This window comes from Tachypleus tridentatus, chromosome 7 (assembly GCF_004210375.1).
Source record: "Tachypleus tridentatus isolate NWPU-2018 chromosome 7, ASM421037v1, whole genome shotgun sequence".
Taxonomy (NCBI): domain Eukaryota; kingdom Metazoa; phylum Arthropoda; class Merostomata; order Xiphosura; family Limulidae; genus Tachypleus; species Tachypleus tridentatus.
This window is the reverse complement of record NC_134831.1, coordinates 11,196,340-11,215,193: the sequence shown is the minus strand read 5'-3', so window position 1 is coordinate 11,215,193 and position 18,854 is coordinate 11,196,340. Positions and strand designations below refer to the sequence as shown.

Below are 18,854 nucleotides of genomic sequence, written 5' to 3'. Positions count from 1 at the left end.
TTTCCCATGTTGCAGCAGTTTGTTACATCCAATGAAGTTGATTTGACCCACGCACTAAAATCTGTTTTTGAGAAGCACCTAACACAGCTCATTGACTGGTTTGAAAATTACTTTCTAGAAGATATGGAGAAGTTTACATGTATTCTAGACCCATTCAAGGCTAAGGCCCTATCTGAATTTACCTCTGCAGAAGAAGAAAATCATATTCAGTTGTCTTGTGACAAGACTTTAAAAACAAAATTTGGCAGCACGGGACTAATTGAGTTTTGGATATCAGTAAAAGATGAATATCCGCTGCTAAGTGCTAAAGCTCAGCGACGTCATAGCTCTGCGAAATTAGGCTTTCGACGGATGTTGTAATAAAAAGCAAGTACCACGCGAAAATCAAAATGGAACAGGAAATGCGGGTGGCGGTGTCCAATCTGATTCCAAGGTTTAAGAAACTGTGCAGTGCCCTGCAGGCGCATACATCCCATTAGTAATTGTGGTTATTTATAAATGAAATAAAAATATTGTTTTTAACTTTTAATTTACGTCTATTATTCTTTCAAGCGGCTACTAAGTTGTTAGTATTAAGTTGTTTAGACCTAACTACTTAATAAACAGAACTGTTATGTTTTTCTTTTTGCATAGGGGCGCCGTCAAAAATATTTTTGAGATACTAAGAGCGCCGTGAACCGAGAAAGATTTGGAGACGCTGCTCTAATATATAACAAAATATTAATATACCCGTTTATGAAATTTTAGGATTCAGTTTGAAACTATAGTGAATTTATTCGTCATGTAGCTGTTGCAACGTTTTTTTTATTTTTTAGCTTGTATTCTGTACCGGTGGAGTTTCGTAATTATAGTTGTTTTCTAAATATTTTTATCCAATCCACACGTCTATAAGCTACGTTTACCAGAATGCGGGATATTTCCCTAGCTTGGTCGAGTTTAAAATAGAAGCTAGTTTGTTTGCCGCTGATACGTTATTTTTGGACAGCTCTGCTATATATTTTTATCCAAGAACATGTAAATTTGTATTTAAACAGCTGGAATTTATTTATTATTCTTTCTCGTTCTTTGCAGAGGTTTTATTCACAGATACCACATCATTTTGATCAGTACGAGAAGTGTGACAATACGTTAATCCCAGCATGCAGGAGAGGCGATATAGTTGACGTCACAGATACTGCGTAAGAGAAATCTAGCTCTCTAGGAGTTCGTTCGGTAATCAAGTTTATAGATATTTTCGTAACTGCTTTTAGGGGAGCTGGTATATCGCATAAGATATATTTCATTCGAGTAAGGTCGTATAAAGTTAAAATCCAAAAACAAAGGATTCAAAAGGGAATGGCGGTAAGTTTACATACTTTAATCATGTGTCCTAAATTTACCAACAAGCCAACTGCTTCAGATCTACATCTCGCTGTAGCGCAGAGAAATATGGTTGAGGTAGAAAGTATTGTGGCATCCGGTGTTAACCTGAATTCTTCCATCCGGGGAACAACCCCACTAGGCCTAGCCATCTATCGACGTTACGATGATGTGGTGAAGGTACTCGTTCAGGCTGGGGCTGACGTCAACCAGCGAAGTCAAGATCATTTGGAGAGAATTGAGCCGCCCTTGTGCAGTGCATGTCGTCTTGGCAATTTGGCTGTGGTGAAAATTTTACTTCAAAATCCTTGCATCGATGTAAACAAGCGTGACTTTTTTAATAAAACGCCTCTTTGGACAGCTGTTAAAGAAAAACGATCTGACTTAGTGAACTTGTTGTTAGCAAACAAAGCTGACGTGAATGTGGGAGAAATTTGGAGTGAATGCCCTCTTCATTTGGCAACAAAATACAGGGGTCGTCGTGATATTGCGGAAATGCTTATACGTAGAGGATGTAGAGTAAATGTTGCGGACTCTGACGACAGGACTCCTTTATTTTGGACCATTCAACATTCGGACCGAAGAATTTTCACATTATTAATTTATAGTGGAGCTAAAATAAAAAATCCCGACTGGTTGATTCAGTCAAACTTACCGTTGTCGTGGCAGAACGATAGAAAGTTTTGTGCATGGATAGAACAAGTTCGAATAACTCCACCAAGGTTAAGTTGGCTAAGTAGAAACTGTATCAGACGCTGGTTAGCTTTAAGATGGAAACAATTAGACGACTCGAATATAGAACTACTACCTCTACCTGGAAGACTTAAAGATTTCATGAGACTTTTAGATGTTAAAGAGAATTGATGCTTTTAGTTTTTAATGGGTTTAATTTATCAGTACAGAAAGAAGAAATACTTGTATTAGAAAATAAAATACGCTGAACAAACTTTTTTGCGTTGCCCTTAGCATTCACAGTGAAGATATCTATACAGGGTCTTCTGAATTCTATTGAATTCGTATCAAAATAATTATAAGTTCAAAAATGATACATTTGAAATTTTCAGGCGTTTGTATGTGATAGCACACGTTAACCTTCCTAATCGCATCGTATTTTGTAAAAGAAAACTAAATATGACAAACTTATAATAATGTATTTATAATACTAGCGTATAGCCCGTCATATATTATGAAGCAAATATCACCCACCCCATGGCATACCATAACCTCACCTTTAATAGCTAACTGAAATAAATATTGTGAAATCAAGATAAACCTATCGAGCCAAAACGTCGTTACATTTCTTTGTGAGCAAATCAAAATCAAGATTAATGAAGTGAATTCGTGGCATATTTATAGAATAATTAATGGTAGGAATCAGAGTAACAACTTCTAATATATGAAAAAAGCCAGTGGGTTTATATAAGGCTACGCTCAAAGTGTCATGTTGCTTAACAATAAAACTACAACTCCATATTGTTGTCAGTCTGTGTACTGAAAGTATAAAATGAAATGCATGGACAACAAAACATATTTGTTGATTTTTGAAAGTGAAATCTGTTTTTATTATTTAAAACGTTGGTGATATAATGGAAAATAGCTTAAATAAGAAAGAATTTAAGTCTAAAATTAACTTAAACGTTCTTACTTCCGTGATAAATTTTAGGCACCTGGCTCCAAGATAGGCGATACCACACTACGTCTTCACGCTTATTACAATAACACTCACTACACTTAAGGTTTCACAAACCTCTTGCACCCCATCACCAAAAATCGTAATGGGCGGACAGTAAATGAACTATCTGGATAAAATCATTTTGGCTTTCATAACTCCTGTTACGAAAAATCAAGTGTGACGTGACACACTGGCTTTTATATAGATCAGATAAATGAAAACATTCACATTTTGAATAATGTTAACAAACTTAAACCAGTTTATATTTTTAACTTCCAAGTTAAATTTTATACAATTTATTCTCAGTTTTAAATCAACAGAAAATTATATAGGTGAAGAAAATATACAGGTACCTTAAGCTGCTGGACTTTGTATTTATTCAAATTAATTGTTATTGATAACTTAGAGAAAAAGGCACTGTTTCTGTTCGTTTCCACGAACTTTTCAAAGCTGTCTTTATAAAATGTACTTAAATTTTACAAACGTCGAATACATAGTTTGGATGAGTTATTCCAACAATTACAAGTAAACCTAGTGGTAAAAACCAAAATAATTTAATCTCGAGTTGAGTTCATAAGAGAACAAATGGCAGTTTATATAGACATTAATATGATTATCTTACTCACTAAATATAATAAAACATGTATCTGCAGTGAAAAAGTATAAATCAAACGGCAGTGATAATTACAATTGAAGTAATTCTTTCACAAACTGGAGCTTCACTTCTCACATGGTAAACAAGCACTGTAAGAAGCAAACTGCTAACCCTTCCCACCAAGGCAGTTTTTGTACGAGGAAACATTTTTTAACGATAAAAAACAACGTCATCATACAAATTATTCCACACCCCAAAAATTAAGATGTGGTTTTATATTTTTAATTTCAAGTTAGTATTTAGTTGTGAACTTATTTTTATCAACAACCAACCTTACCGTACGTTTCTGTGACATTGTTAAATAAGGCAAGATATGTCTGAAGTAATGCAACTTTGTGTCCAACCTCATCCATTGTTAAAATGTTTATTACACATTAAATTATACTAAGTGTAATAATACTAATTACTTAAATTGGTTTCATTTTCCTACTGTCAATTCGTTTTTCAATATGGAACCAGTGGATTTCATCTTACAGACATTCAGACCTTCAACAATAATTTTCCTCATTTTTCAGTTACAAGATCACGTAATTTCAAGTTAATAGTTTAACATGCAAGTAATAACATTTTTACAAAAACTGAAAACACCATATAAAAATATTTGGTGTGATTTGGATGTTTTAAAAGTCTAATGACATAACAGAATAAAAAAAATCTTCCATTCAATAGTAACCTGAAGTACAACTCTCTTTTTAAAGTAAACAACCTACTTATTTTAATTACAGGGTATATAATTTGTATTTAGTCATTTTTGACCAATAATTCTTCCCCACAAGAGATGTTTTGATCATTTTCTGACATATCTTTCACTCACTTGTTTCCATCTCTCCGAACACATACTTCGAGACATTTTACTGTATCCTTCCTACCAGTGCACTAAATATAATTTAGTCTAATGAACATTTGAGATTATATTACATAAAAAAAAACTTTTATTTTTCCTTTCCTTAAGACCAGTACATAAATGGAATACCATGAGGTTTAATGCTACATTATTGTTGAAAGTAAAAATAAAATATCCAAAGTTCAGTAGGCTGGTTGCTCCTGCCTGGCAGCACCCACAGCCTTCTGTGATGCCATCAGGTAGTCCGTGAACTCCTGGTAGGGTGACTTGGTCAAAATGTTCTCCTTCCACAAGTCAGGTGTTAGATAACTGTAGGTCTGCTGGATGGCCAGGTATGTAGCTTTAGCTGGAGAAACAAATGGGTGTCTGTTATTATGCTTTATTTTGATAAAGCAACTATTTCATGATAAAATATTTATCTTCAAACACCACCATTAATTTATCTACAAATATAGATACTACTGGTAGATAAAAGAAATGTGAATATATTAAATATTTTATTTGACAGACTCATACTTTCTATTTGTGGAATAATACAGATTTTTGGATAAAAACTGAAGTATTCTGGGATTAAAAACTGTTTTGCAGTGTAAACAAACAATAATTTAACTTCATTTGTTACTGTAAAGACAAAATCAGTAATAACCAGTCATTTTAAACTATATGTAAAACTAGCAGAATTTAGCTTTTATTTCTACAAGTTTTTAATTCAAACATTTACCAAAGTTTCCAAGGGTGGCAGTGGACCCACGAGCTGATGTGTAGCAATCTTCAATGCCTGCCATAGTCAACAGTTTTTTGGGTACAGGAGCAGACACAATTCCTGTACCTCTAGGAGCAGGAATTAAACGTACGAGAACACTTCCACATTTTCCTGTAACCTATCAAGTTCAAGCAGTAAATAAAATTCAGTTGACTGTAAGAAAGATACAGTAACAACCATTCCTATGTCCAGTGAATAACTTGAGAAGATATATATGTTCTATCTGTCAAAGGTCAGATCATCATGACCTTTACTTTCAATAAAAACATTGAGACAGAAAACAAGTAATCCCAAGCAATACTTAAAACAAATACACACAATAACAGTAAACTTAGAAAGAAAACAGCAAAGTCACTGTTAGAGTTTACATACATTAAACACTACAAGTAGGCTTACAGAAAACACATGCAGCATACCTGTTGATACATAGCTCTGTAAATATTGTCCAAGTCTTATTTAAAAAAAAAATTAAAAAATACATACTAATATACACTCAGTGGCCACTTTATTAGGCACACTTGCTCTTTAACACAAATATCCAAACAGCAAATTGCATGGCTACAACTCTATATATAAAGCATACAGACAGGGTCATGAGGTTCACTTGCTGTTCAACCAAACATCAGAATGAGGAAATGCATGATCTAAGAGACTAACCATGGAATGATTGTTGGAGCCAGCATCTCAGAAAATGTTGACCTCCTGAGATTTTCACAGTAGTCTACAGTTTACAGAGAATGATACAAAAAACAAAAAAAACATCCAGTGATCAGCAGTTCTGTGGGTGAAAACCTCCTATTCAACCATTATTTACAACAGTGTTGTGTAGAAGGGCATCTTAACATGTGTCAAACCTTAATGTGGATGGAATACAGCAGCAGAAGACCATGCTGGATTCCACTCCTGTCAGTTAAGAACATGAAGATGAGGCTACAGTGAGCACAGGATCACCAAAACTGGACAACTGAAAATTGGAAAAAACATCACCTGGTTTGATAAATCTCAATTTCTGCTTCAACATGCAGATGGTGGGGTAAGAATTTGATGTAAACAGCATGAATCCAGAATTCCATCCTGCATTGTGTCAATGATACAGACTGGAGGTGTGAAGGAATGTTTTCTTGGCATGTATTAGGTCCTTTAATACCAACTAAGCATCATTTGAATGCTGCAGCATAACCAAGTATTGTTGCTGACTATGTGCATCCTTTTATTGCCAGTTTACCAATTGCCCAAGGGCTACTTCCAGTTGGATAATGTGCCATGTCACAAAGCATGCATCATCTCAAGCCAGATGAACATAACAGTAACTTCAGTGTACTCCAATGGCCTGCAGAGATCTCAATCCAAGAGAACACCTTTGGGATGAGGTGGAATGGGAGGTTTGTAGTACGAACATGTGGCTGACAAATCTGCAGGAAATGCGTGATGCTAGAGTTTGTATGGACCAAAATTCCTAAGTAGCATTTCCAGCACCTTGTTGAATCCATGCCACAATGAATTCAGACTATTCTGAAAACAAAAGGGGATCCCTACCCAGCACTAGATAGCTGTACCTAATAAAGTGGCCATTGAGTGTATAATTTTGATATCACAGTACATCAAACACCTGTTTTAAGACTAACCATTGAATGAAATATAAGGAGATTGTTTTTTTGGTTTGTAACAAAATGTTCAGTACAAACATACACTGTAATTAAACAAAACAAATGTAACTTCTTCAATTACACATCAAGAACACTACCTATTGTACCTTTCATAAATACTTATTTTCAAGACTGAAATGGTAAATGCCATGTATTACAGATTCAGATTTAAACAATTCACAATAGACCTTGTTTATAAATTTCAAATACAATCTATCAACTGTATTCTAACATAACATTTGTATGCAAGATGCAAGCATCAAAAACTGGTACACAAATGCAATTCAAATGTCAAACTTTCACAGATAAACCAACAGAACATGCATACATACCTTACACTGTCAGCTAGAGATGAGTACATACATACCTTACATGGTACGGTGTGGGGTTTACCAATTTTATTCCCCCAATAACCTCTACGAACAGGAATAACAGAAAGCTTTGCCAAAATGATGGCTCCTCGAATTGCTGTGGCCACCTCTTTTGAACATTTTACCCCAAGCCCAACATGGCCATTATAGTCACCAATGGCCACAAAAGCCTATAAATTATTTCAAATATTTTAATTTTCTTGATAGGAAATATTTTAAAATCTTAGTCTACTTTGTTTGTAAAGTTGTGTGTGTATTAATTAGCCTTTAACTTGCAAGTAATGTTATCACTAGACCATTCTGCTTAACCAGATACAATTCTTAACAATGGTTAATAAAATTCTGGAGATAAATCTTAAATTCCTTATAGTTTGTCTGCAGCAAATATACAGAATGGTCATAAATTACCATAGGACTTCAAATTTTATAAAACTGAAGATTATTAGAAGTTACAAATACAATTACAGTGTGTAAAATGCATCATCTATATCCACATGAAACCCAATAAACATCTACATGGATCCAAGCTTAACAGAATATTAGTATAAATTGAAGTTTACTTTAAACTGCACAACTAAAAACAAAGAACATATTTCAGGTTCTCTCTCCCCACAAAGTACCTTAAATCTGGTACGTTGTCCTGCTCGGGTCTGCTTCTGAACTGGCATTATCTTCAAGACCTCATCTTTCAGGGCAGAACCCAAGAAGAAATCAATTATCTCACACTCCTAATAGAGAAATAAATGCATTTTTACATAAATTTTATGCTCTGCTACATGTTTACAAATTCAAAAACATATTGAAAAAAAACAAAAAAACATTAATCAAATAATACAGAAAGTCAACACTGTCATATGGTACAGGCTTGGACAATCAAAGTGTGGTGAACATGTTAGAAGCAATTGAAATGTGGATATACCAAAAACATGGCAGAATATCATGGACAGGTATAGGTAGGTAGGTATTTCATGTTTATTGGCACAAAGCTACTAGACTATCTGTGCCAAACAAGATGTAGTATACTATAATGATATATGAAAATTAAGGTAAGTATACATAAAATATGTAATATTAAGACCTGCCAGAAAGACTGAAGCATTAAGTTCACACTTGCTGTCAGTCACCTGAAGTTGGCCTTTCCAGTCCTGGGTTCAGGTCCAAATAAAAATTAAAATGTGTAAAAGAAATCATGCTACGACAGCAAATAGTCCAATAAAAACGTCAAATTAAGTTAAAAAAGACCAATGGCTCTTAAAAATGTAAAAACATGAGTGAGACAGTCAGTATCACCTATGGTAAACATTAAGGGCAAACCTACCTTAAAAATATGACTAAAATGGTGTCATTGTTCTTGGTTGTAACGACGGCATCATAATGATGTACGATTGTGGCCTGAGCACCACACAGACCACATACTGGTGCATCAGTACCAGATAAAAGAAAGTGGTGAATTAAAAAACTGTGATCAATGTGTAGTCTAGCCAAAATAACTTCCTCCCTTTGATCTTTACAGAAACAAGATGGCCAAAGAGCTAAGAGCTAGAGAAAGCTTGATTTGAAAAAGCTTATTATTTCATTGCTCACTCCAGGTCAACTGCCAACTGATGTACAGTCAGGTTTTGATAACTGGGCCATAGTCCATGTATGGAACAGGGACAGTGGTGATAGAGCCACAGCAGATGGACTTTGCTGCTCTGTCAGCTAGCTCATTCCCATGAATACCAACACGACCTGGTATCCAAAAAAAAGTGGACAGAGATAGGTGATAAAGAGAGATGAGCCAGTTTGTTTTGAATATTAATAAGAATGGGATGGTAACTAACATGGAATGATGTTAGTGCCAACAGACAGCTGAGTGAATCAGTATAGATCATATAATTTGTATATTGCATAGTTTTCATATGATTCAGGGTAAGAGAAATGGCATACAATTCAGCAGTGAACATAAACCGTAGAGGGGATTGTGTGTGCTACAACCAAACTGTAACAAACCATGGCAGAACCTACAGAGACACCTGAATTTGAACCATCTGTATATATGAAAATGGATGGATTGTTTGAATGATGTTCAGAAAATAAAGAACAATATTTCCAATTGGGAGTACCAGCCTTCCTCAGATGACTCAAAGATAGGTCACAGTTGGGGATAGAAATTAACCATGGTGGAAGAGGCTGAACTGTTGATACTGCTATGCTATTCAAAGATATATCCAATTTTTCTGATTGTGCCCAAATATGAAGGCTAAAAGGAACAATGATAGATTTTCTATTATGGAAAAGTGTGGCCCACTGAGGATGGAAAACACAACCCCAAGTAGGATGCTGTGGTAAAGAGTGAAGTTTGGAAGTACACATAAGAGACAGTTGCAAACTGTGAATATACAGAGGGGGTTCATTGGACTCCACATACAAACTTTAGACTGTAGAAGTACAAAAGGCCCCAGTGCAAAGCCAAAGCCCCTTATGGTGAATAGGATCCAGCATTTTCAGTGTTAAGGTTCTGGCAGAACCATAAACCATAGACTCATAGTCAAGTTTGGATTGGATAAGGTCACAATAAATTTTAAGCATGGAGTATCGATCCACTCCCCAAGAGGTGGAAGAGATGACATGGAGGATGTTCAGTGCTCTTATAGATTTGACACAAAGTTGCTTAATATGGGAAATAAAGTTTAATTTACAGTCAAATATAAGACCTAAGAACTTTGCCTCAGGGATGACAGGAAGTACACCGTCATCAGTACAAAGTTCTGGATCTGGATGAATACCTCATCAGCAGCAAAAATGTACGCAAACAGTTTTAGAGAGAGAAAGTTGAAAACCATTTGCTGTGGTCCTCTTAAGTATGTGACTGATTGCAGTTTGTAGCTGCCACTCAATAAACCTCATGTTTGATGACTGACATGAGATGTGAAAGTCATCAATGAAAAGACTGTTTGCAACTGTAGGGGGTAGCTATTCACTGATGGCATTTATCTTTATAATGAAAAGTGTGACACTCAAAACACAGCCCTGAAGTGCCTCCAAGTTCCTATGGGAAAAAACCGGGAAAGTGTTGAGACCACACGGACCTGGAATCAGCAGTTCCCTAAAAAGTGCTTAATAAAAAAAGGGGTAAGTTGCCATGCAATCAGTATGAGTGAAGGTCTTGCAAGATACCATATCTCCATGTTGTATCATAAGTTCTCTAAATAAAAAAAATAGAAACAAGATGTTGCTTCAAAAAGGCTTCTTTAACTGATGTTTCAAGGCAAATTAAGTGGTCTATCATGAAATATTGTCTTCGGAACCCTTATTGAGTGGGTGAAAGAAGGTTGCTTGATTCAAGGAACCAAACAAGACGAGCATTAATCATCCTCTCTAAGGTCTTACTGAGATAACTTGTCAAAGCAATGGGACAGTAATTTGAAGGAATCTTTGGATCCTTCCCAGGTTTAAGAATAGGGAGTACAATAGCTTGGTGCTAAGCATCATGAAAGACATTCTCCTGTCATATCCGGTAAAAAAAGACAGTCAGAAGAATAGTAAGAGAAGAAGAAGAAAGGTGGCATAGCATCTCATAATGTATATCATCAGGTCCAACTGATGTATTACCAGACCGATGAAGCACAAGTTTGAGTTCCACCAATGTAAGAAGGCAATTGTAATCACAGGGATGATCAGTCAAAAAGGAAAGAGGCAGATGTTCAACTTGTTTTAATAGCTAAGAAGGAAGGAGATGAGTTTGAAGAGCTAGATACATGAGAGAAACATTCACCAAAAGTATTGGCAATGCTCCGAGCATCAACAACTTTGTAGCCAATGAATATTAAGATAGAGAGGAGGGTCAGAAGTATACCACCCACTCACCTTCTGGATCTTGTCCCATATGACCTTTGAACTGGTGGTTGAAGAAATGCTGGAGTTATATTTAATCCAAGATTCCTTCTGGCCTTTACATCTAACTCGCTGAGTCTGTGCATGGGCTTGCTGAAATTCAATATGGTTTGTAAGTATCGGATATCCAAGAAATTTATCCAAAGCACATTTCTCAGCTTTTTATGTTATAGAACAGCAGAATTCCACTAAGGGCTGGGATGCACTGAGCAGCTGCTAAGACAATACAGTTAGTTACTGCTGCTACACAATCATCTATCAATGATTTACATAAGATGGCAGGAACAAGTTCTGAGAGAGCAGTGAAAGAAGGCCAGTTGGCCTGGTCCAACTTCCACTAAGGCACACAGGTCAGGTGGCACTGATCACGGCCAATCTCTCTTAATATGATAGGAAAATGATCACTACCCTGTGAATTGATGTCAACCTCCCAAGAAAAGCAAGTGAACAGGGAAGGGGAGCAGATAGAAAGATCTATAGCAGTAAATGACTGATGGGTGCATGAAAATAAGTGTAAGAGCCAATAGTGATTCAGGAGTATATGCTCTATAGCATGACCCTTCACATCAATACTAGAACCACCCGAGAGGGGATTATGCCCATTAAAATCCCCAAAAATTAAGGGGATTGGCAGTTGCTCAATGAGGGCATCATGATCTGATGGATGATAATTTTTCCCAGGGGTAAGGTACAGAGAGTAAGCAGTGATGATATGACCCAAGGAGTTACTGATGGCTACAGCCTCCAAGGACATATTCAATGATAAGGACTGGGTGGGCATATGCTGATCAACCAGAAGTGCTATTACCCCATGTCATTGTCCTACACATGACCTGTCATTTCAGTATAAGGAGTATTGTCGAATTGTGACTATAGTAGTAGGTTTTAAAAATGTTTTCTGTAAAGAAAGACATTTGGGAAGATAAAAATCAATCAAATCCTTAATGTCATTCACATTTGATTGAAAACCTCAACAGTTCCATTGGATTAGCATGGCCATTTTTATTTATTTTGGAGGAGAATATGGCACAGACCTTCTGCTTGCAACTGCACTTTTTTCCTTTACTGGATGTGAGTCGGTCACTCTTTAGTGACTCTGCTCTGGATCAAGCAGGCAAATGGGATTTTGTATACATACATCCCAGAGATTGAGGACATGAACAAATGGTTTAATTTTTAGGGTGTCAAGAGAAGACCCCCAAGAAAACACCTGGGCTTAAACAAGGTGAAGCTGGGCAATGACTGGAAGAAATGGTAAAGACAGAGATAAAAGTAGATACTGATTCGTTAACTTTGTTGATTTTGGAAGGTACAAGATTAAGATACTCTGTTAAGGATTCTATAAAAGGCACAGAAAGGTCTGTATGGACTCCTATTGTAGTAGTGGAATGGATTATAGCAGCACAAGTCCGAGATGGAATTGTGAATAGTAATTTCCAGCCTCAAGGTAAGTAATATTGTGAATTGTCTTTAGATGTTACATTTCTTTCTTTTCTACCCATTTAGGGCAAGAAGTAAAATAGAAAGGATGTGGACATTACAGTTAATACAATGCAGTTCTAGTTGGCATTCAAAAGCATCATGGTCTTTACTAGCACAATGGACACATGTCAAGAAACCATGAAAGGGTGTTTTCGAATGACCAAATCGTTGACAATGAAAACATCTAACAGGGTTAGGAATATAAGGCTGTATCTAACAATTCAGATATCCTGCCTTGATTGTGGTAGGAGGATGTGATGTTGTAAATGTTAATATTAGAACATTTGTAGGCTCTATAATGCTGTCTCTACGAGTAAAAATTCAGTGCACGACTGTAACACCTTAGCTGGTGAAAACTGCAAGGATCTCTCACTCTGGAATAGTCTTTAAAGCCCTCTCAACTATACCTCTTCTGGAAGAATTCAAAGTAACCTCTATGGGTATATCCCCAATGGCCTTTGATTTCAAGAGGAGTTTGGAATGTTGTGATGAAGATGTTTCCACTAAAATGTCCCCAGACCGTAATATTTTTACCAATTTAGGAGAGCCCACAAGCCCTTCTGAACCCTTCTGAATAAAAAATGGAGACATCTGCACTAAGTGTTTTTCAGTTAAAGAATGTATAATTAAAAATCACAGGACAGATTCAAGTTGCGAGTTTGACTGTACAGTCATCAACGAGTGGTCGTTTGCCAGTAGTCGGATTTTTCTCTATGCTGTCATGCTGGTTTTCATTTATTTGAGGGATATCCATAATAATAATAATAATAATAATAAATATTTTGGTGCCCACTGACCCCACCCACCATGGAGCTTTAAGATGGGATGCACTACAGCACCATATAAGGTCACTGCAGTGACGCCAGGGTTTCGTGAGCACTATACCTGAACACCAGTATTAGACAATGTCTACTACACCTATTAAAGACATCCTACACTGACACTCATTTGAATTGTAGGCAAAAGTGGTGTGTTGAAGTTGGTCCCCTCAACCACCAGGATCCTCTCCTCCCCTTCATGGGTCACCACACACGACAAACATGCACGTGGATGTTTAGATCCCAGAGAAGGTAAACTGAAAGTACAGAACTCCCCCCCCTCCCCTCACCATGTACAGGAATCCACTTCGAAGGGATCATGGACAGAAAAACCAATTACGATTAAGAAAACTCCTAGACATAGTACAACAAAGAAAACAGTATGCTTTGACTACATGTCAAGAACAGGAAAAAAACCAATGAAAAAAATAAATAATGTAATGAGAGGTTAAATTCAAAGTATTGATCTCACAATGTACAAAACAGACTGTTGGTGGTCCATTGCTACCAACCTCTGTAACAAAGATGGCTCACAAATAAACAAATGATAACCATTCTCAAAGTTTTCAAACCAAAGCATTAGCAAATCAGATCTATGGACACCACCGTTTTCTTCTTTACATAAGTAAGTAATTTAATATTAGAATAACTGGTATAAATATATTTAGAAATGTTATAAACAAAAAACCGGCAGCTTACTAAAGATATTTACAATATAAGTAGAAGCAAGAAATTTGCCAAGTTTATTGTTAGCCCTTCAATAGTTTTAACAGTTGTTAGAATCATTGCCAAGAAAGGTCACCAACCTTTAAGTTGGTTCAATCCTTACTCTGCCAAATGACAAACTAGCAACATTTTGATGTTATATAAAAGAAATAAAAAACCTTGTGTCAAAATTAACTGCATATCAACATTTACTACTATAAAATGTTATTCTATTTAAATATGATAGGATTAGATGACAGACACCTTAGCCTTAGTTTATATTTAAATATTTTGTTAAAGTTTTTATTAGAAACAAGTTCAGTTTGAGAATTAACTATTCTTTAATATCAATTTAGTTTTTAAACTCTGCTTTTATGAATATTTATCCGTCCTTCTGTTATATTTTAAATCTCAAATTTTTTAGCAATACATACTTTTAAAAACATTAGAAATTTCATTTGTTTATCAATAAAAATAAAACTTGTATATCATACATCAATTAAGAACATTTGCTATAACACGTTATATCACACTTACTTTAATGGGCAAAGAAAACAAGTATATTTCCTCGAGTGATTTTATTTTCCCATCTTTAACCAATCTTCCCAGCTTGGTGACAGGTATCCATTCTTTGTCTCCTTCCTTTCCACGACCACGTCCCCTTCCCCTGCCACGACCACGTACTCGCCCACGACCCCTGCCACGACCACCAGCTCCAAAACCACCTCGAAATCCTCCTCTGCCAACGGCTGGAGCGCTGTCCGCCATTCTTAATGGGGAAAGAGCAACTTTTAATAACAAGCATGACATAGTAATTACTTTAGTTCCTTCAATATTTGAATAGAAAATATCTAAACTATCATAATATTAATAATACAATGGTAAGAAAATTTATTTCAGGTTACAGTGTCTTACAACATTCAAAACATCAACAAAACAAAAGTGCAGTAGATACAATACAAAATCAACAAGACAACACTAAGCTAAAAACAATCAAAAGAAAATAAATATACAATTTAAAATTCATATCCACATTATAATATGAATTTTGTAATGAACTTTAGAAATGATAAATGGTATTCAGTTGAGACATCTCGATCCACTGTAAAAGATTTTACACAACCAGATATTAAATCATGTTCTTACTTTGCATACAATGTAAATAAATAACATTATAGACTGAAAAATGTGCACACTAATTAAAACAATGATTTTCATACCTAAAATCATGATGTACAGTAGTTTAGACAAGAAGGACACTTAAAATATGTCCAAGCTTATAGCAAATATATTCAACAACAAAGTTCACACACTAGCTGTAACAAACAACCCACTTCTCTCATATACCCAGAGAAAGAGAGAGATGATGTCTTGCACATAGCAGAGAAAATATTAAACTGAGGATCACATGGAATTCCTGGCTAATTTTATTTAATGGCCGATTCAAAATTACCAAGAGAACCACTATGTCATAGTTAAGAAATACCAAATAGCTCTGCTCAGTGTTTCAACATCACAACTGCAGAGAGACACAACATTCAGGCATCAGTCATACTGGTTTCTGAAGTGTGGCTTTCAGGTGGGTACTACAACACGTATGCATGTTAACCACAAGATTTGGAAACAGTGACTGTATATGTTGAAAATTGAATTAAAAATCCATTGTGATACAAAAAAAAAAAAAGGCTAATTCAAAATAGATGTTTTAATATTTGCAATATTTTGGGCTGGGACACTTTTCATAACTGTAATGTAAACAGTATTCCATTTGTTTTAAAATTACCAGATGAAAGGTGTCCCAGCCCAAAATATTGCAAATATTAAAACATCTATTTTGAATTAGCCTTTTTTCTTGCTATAATTTTTATCCATTTTTTTTTTGGATGTGTATTGATTAGAAAATGTTATGTTATACACTCCCCTTGTTTGAATATGCTGGACCAGCAAATTTTAAAAAATTTTATGAACAGAATGGGTCTTAGAGAGGCATTTTAAAAACCATTATCATAAAATTATTTCTAAAATGTTTATAATAAATTCCTCTACATTTAGCAAAAAGTAAAATTAAAATTACATTCTGTAACCAGCATTTTAGAATACATACACCCAAACACCTTTACCTATTCAGGGTTAAAAAAAATGTCCTTGACATTGAAAACTTCTTTTCAAAAGTTTTTAGTTTTTTTACTGAATACAACAGTAACTAATACCTACATTAAATGAGGGAGGTACCTTATTCTAAGTAAATATTTATAGAAAGTTAATTTTCTATGGTGTTTTTTAGCATATTCTGCAATAAGTTACAGAGATGCTAATTTAATAAACTTGCACAGCTATAACACTTTTTGCAGAAGTTACACATAAATGGATAATTAGTTTAAATTCTAGACTTAGTACAGTCAATCATGAATCAGTGTTCTAGATTTATAACTTTTCACTTTGATTCTTGCTGCTTTAGAAATGGTACCTGCTAGCCAGTCTACTGACCTGTAAATGTCAAGTCTTAACACCAAAGAGTGTGGTTAAACTGCTGATGATGTAACTGCATCAATTATATCAAATATCATTTTATATTAGAAAATAAAGGTTTTGGTAAAACACACAAACTCTCCAAATATTTTTAAGCAAATAAGTATAACACTTCAATTCTTGTTGTCAATTTTGGACTTAGATAAAGTAAATAACTGTAAAAGATAAATGTATTACACTACATATTTAAAAACAAGCATTACATAATTTATCATATAGATTATACACATTATGTATCATAGTTGTACTTCCTCTATGGTTTTTCATTTGAACTATTACTCAATTGCTCTTTTAAATAAGCTTTTCTTCACATATTTTATACTGTTTATTTAAGCTACTTGTACAGGTAAAATATTAAATGGAGAGTTAGGGCATTCTCCTTCACCATAACCATAAACAACTGCTGTTATTTTACCAGATTTTAGTTTACGTATTGATTGCATAATATTACAGCCAAACATATAATGCTAGAGGTATGAACAATAACCTAAAAATGACCTAAGAAGGTCAAAACGTTGTTCTGCACTTAATTTTAATTAAAAATTTAATACCCATATCAGCAGTCTTGAATTTACGTTTGGTCGCATTCTTTATTGCGTAATATTACAAGTTAAACCTCTGGGCTCTAACGTGGGAATAACCATAGTTACTTACTTAAACAATGTAAACTGTTATGAAATCTTTTAATCAGGCTTATTCGCCGAATTTTATTCTTAATTTAAATCCTAGCCAAGTTACTAGTTTGGTAGTTACAAATGTTAGGCCTACCGCTAAAACACGTGAACCTTGAAATTGAATAAGATGTTAAAACTACAATTACAGAACTTAAAACACTGATTCTTTAATACCAACTATATGCACACTGTAAGGTTTATAATAAAATATAGGTACACGACTCTTTTTTTCTATAATCATTCACTTAAATTCATCACAATAACTCACATATATGCTCCTATTCTAACGCTGTACTTGAAAATCAGGCCTTCGCTTCGAAATCTCGTGCAGCGTGCTACTCACAATAGAATGGAATACTGGTATTTTAGATAATACGCGTGCGCAACATTCATGTCTAGACCTATTTATGTTCTTCACCCCCTACTTTCCAACGCATTTTGTCTTCTGCAAATTTGAAATGTTCACATCGTTAAAAAGCCTTATTAATTTATTCCCAGTTACTTTTATATACATTTTGCTAAGCCAAAGCGACAAAATAAAATGTAAATGGGTTAGATCAAATCATATTAATAATAGTTTTTGCGATAATTAGAAGTACTTCGGTGGGAGAATAAATTTAGTACATTTAAGGAGAAGATGGTCATTTTAATATGACAAATCTTTCAGATATTTTAATGTTTACAGAAGATTCATTTTCTTTATCTTCTTTAGCTTTATTGGTTGATCTTTCTAAAGTATTGTAAGTCTGTTTTTACCCTTACAACATTCTGTTGCACATACATTTTGAACTGTTTCGTCTATCCAACAACATGTCTAGTCATTACACGATTTGTTTTGGAATTTCGCACAAAGCTACTCGAGGGCTATCTGTGCTAGCCGTCCCTAATTTAGCAGTGTAAGACTAGAGGGAAGGCAGCTAGTCATCACCACCCACCGCCAACTCTTGGGCTACTCTTTTACCAACGAATAGTGGGATTGACCGTCACATTATACACCCCCACGGCTGGGAGGGCGAGCATGTTTAGCGCGACGCGGGCGCGAACCCGCGATCCTCGGATTACGAGTCGCACGCCTTACGCGCTCGGCCATGCCTGGCCATCATTACACGAACTGAGCATTTTACTTCATAAAAATTGTTTCGTCTACCCAAATATAATTTTTTCGTCTTTAAATTACTAATTATTTTACTTCACATGCTTTTTGAGTTGTTCATTCTGTCTAACAACAAAATGTTTTGTCATATATAAAATATCATTTTTTCGTAATTTGTAGTTTTCTGTTAATTACCCTTTTTTTTCAAAATTTCATAGCAATTAAATCGGATAACAATTTTTAAAACAGATTATCTAAAGTTATTTAATAAATAAAAAACCGACATTGTTTTTAATATCTTGTAGGGATTACATTTTATTTTGTAATCTGAAGGTCGCGGGTTCGAATCCCCGTCGCACCAAACATG

The 18,854-nt window shown here is 35.0% G+C and overlaps 2 protein-coding genes across 2 annotated transcripts; one reads left to right on the top strand and one right to left on the bottom strand.

The window, feature by feature from the left end:
- The first annotated feature begins 1,195 nt into the window (after positions 1–1,195).
- Positions 1,196–2,352, top strand: LOC143255109 (putative ankyrin repeat protein YahD). Its single transcript, XM_076510274.1, has one exon. It carries the CDS (start codon positions 1,336–1,338, stop codon positions 2,221–2,223), a length of 888 nt encoding a protein of 295 aa, XP_076366389.1. The 5' UTR covers positions 1,196–1,335; the 3' UTR covers positions 2,224–2,352.
- A 2,243-nt stretch (positions 2,353–4,595) lies between these two features.
- Positions 4,596–17,815, bottom strand: LOC143255110 (small ribosomal subunit protein uS5-like). Its single transcript, XM_076510276.1, has 6 exons — positions 17,663–17,815; positions 14,729–14,960; positions 7,931–8,038; positions 7,307–7,480; positions 5,252–5,411; positions 4,596–4,876 (listed from the first exon to the last, which is right to left on the bottom strand). The coding sequence occupies exons 2-6, from the start codon at positions 14,957–14,959 to the stop codon at positions 4,713–4,715; spliced, it is 837 nt and encodes a 278-aa protein (XP_076366391.1). The 5' UTR covers position 14,960; positions 17,663–17,815; the 3' UTR covers positions 4,596–4,712.
- Between the last annotated feature and the right edge of the window lie 1,039 nt (positions 17,816–18,854).

Excerpts from the sequence above, each read along its gene's own strand:
- LOC143255109 (XM_076510274.1), top strand. The coding sequence starts at position 1,336 with ATGGCGGTAAGTTTACATACTTTAATCATGTGTCCTAAATTTACCAAC.
- LOC143255110 (XM_076510276.1), bottom strand. The coding sequence starts at position 14,959 with ATGGCGGACAGCGCTCCAGCCGTTGGCAGAGGAGGATTTCGAGGTGGT. Across the intron at positions 5,412-7,306 it reads CCCACACCGTACCATGTAAG|GTTACAGGAAAATGTGGAAG; the intron begins GTATGTATGTAC and ends TGAACTTGATAG. Across the intron at positions 4,877-5,251 it reads TGCCACCCTTGGAAACTTTG|CTAAAGCTACATACCTGGCC; the intron begins GTAAATGTTTGA and ends TTGTTTCTCCAG.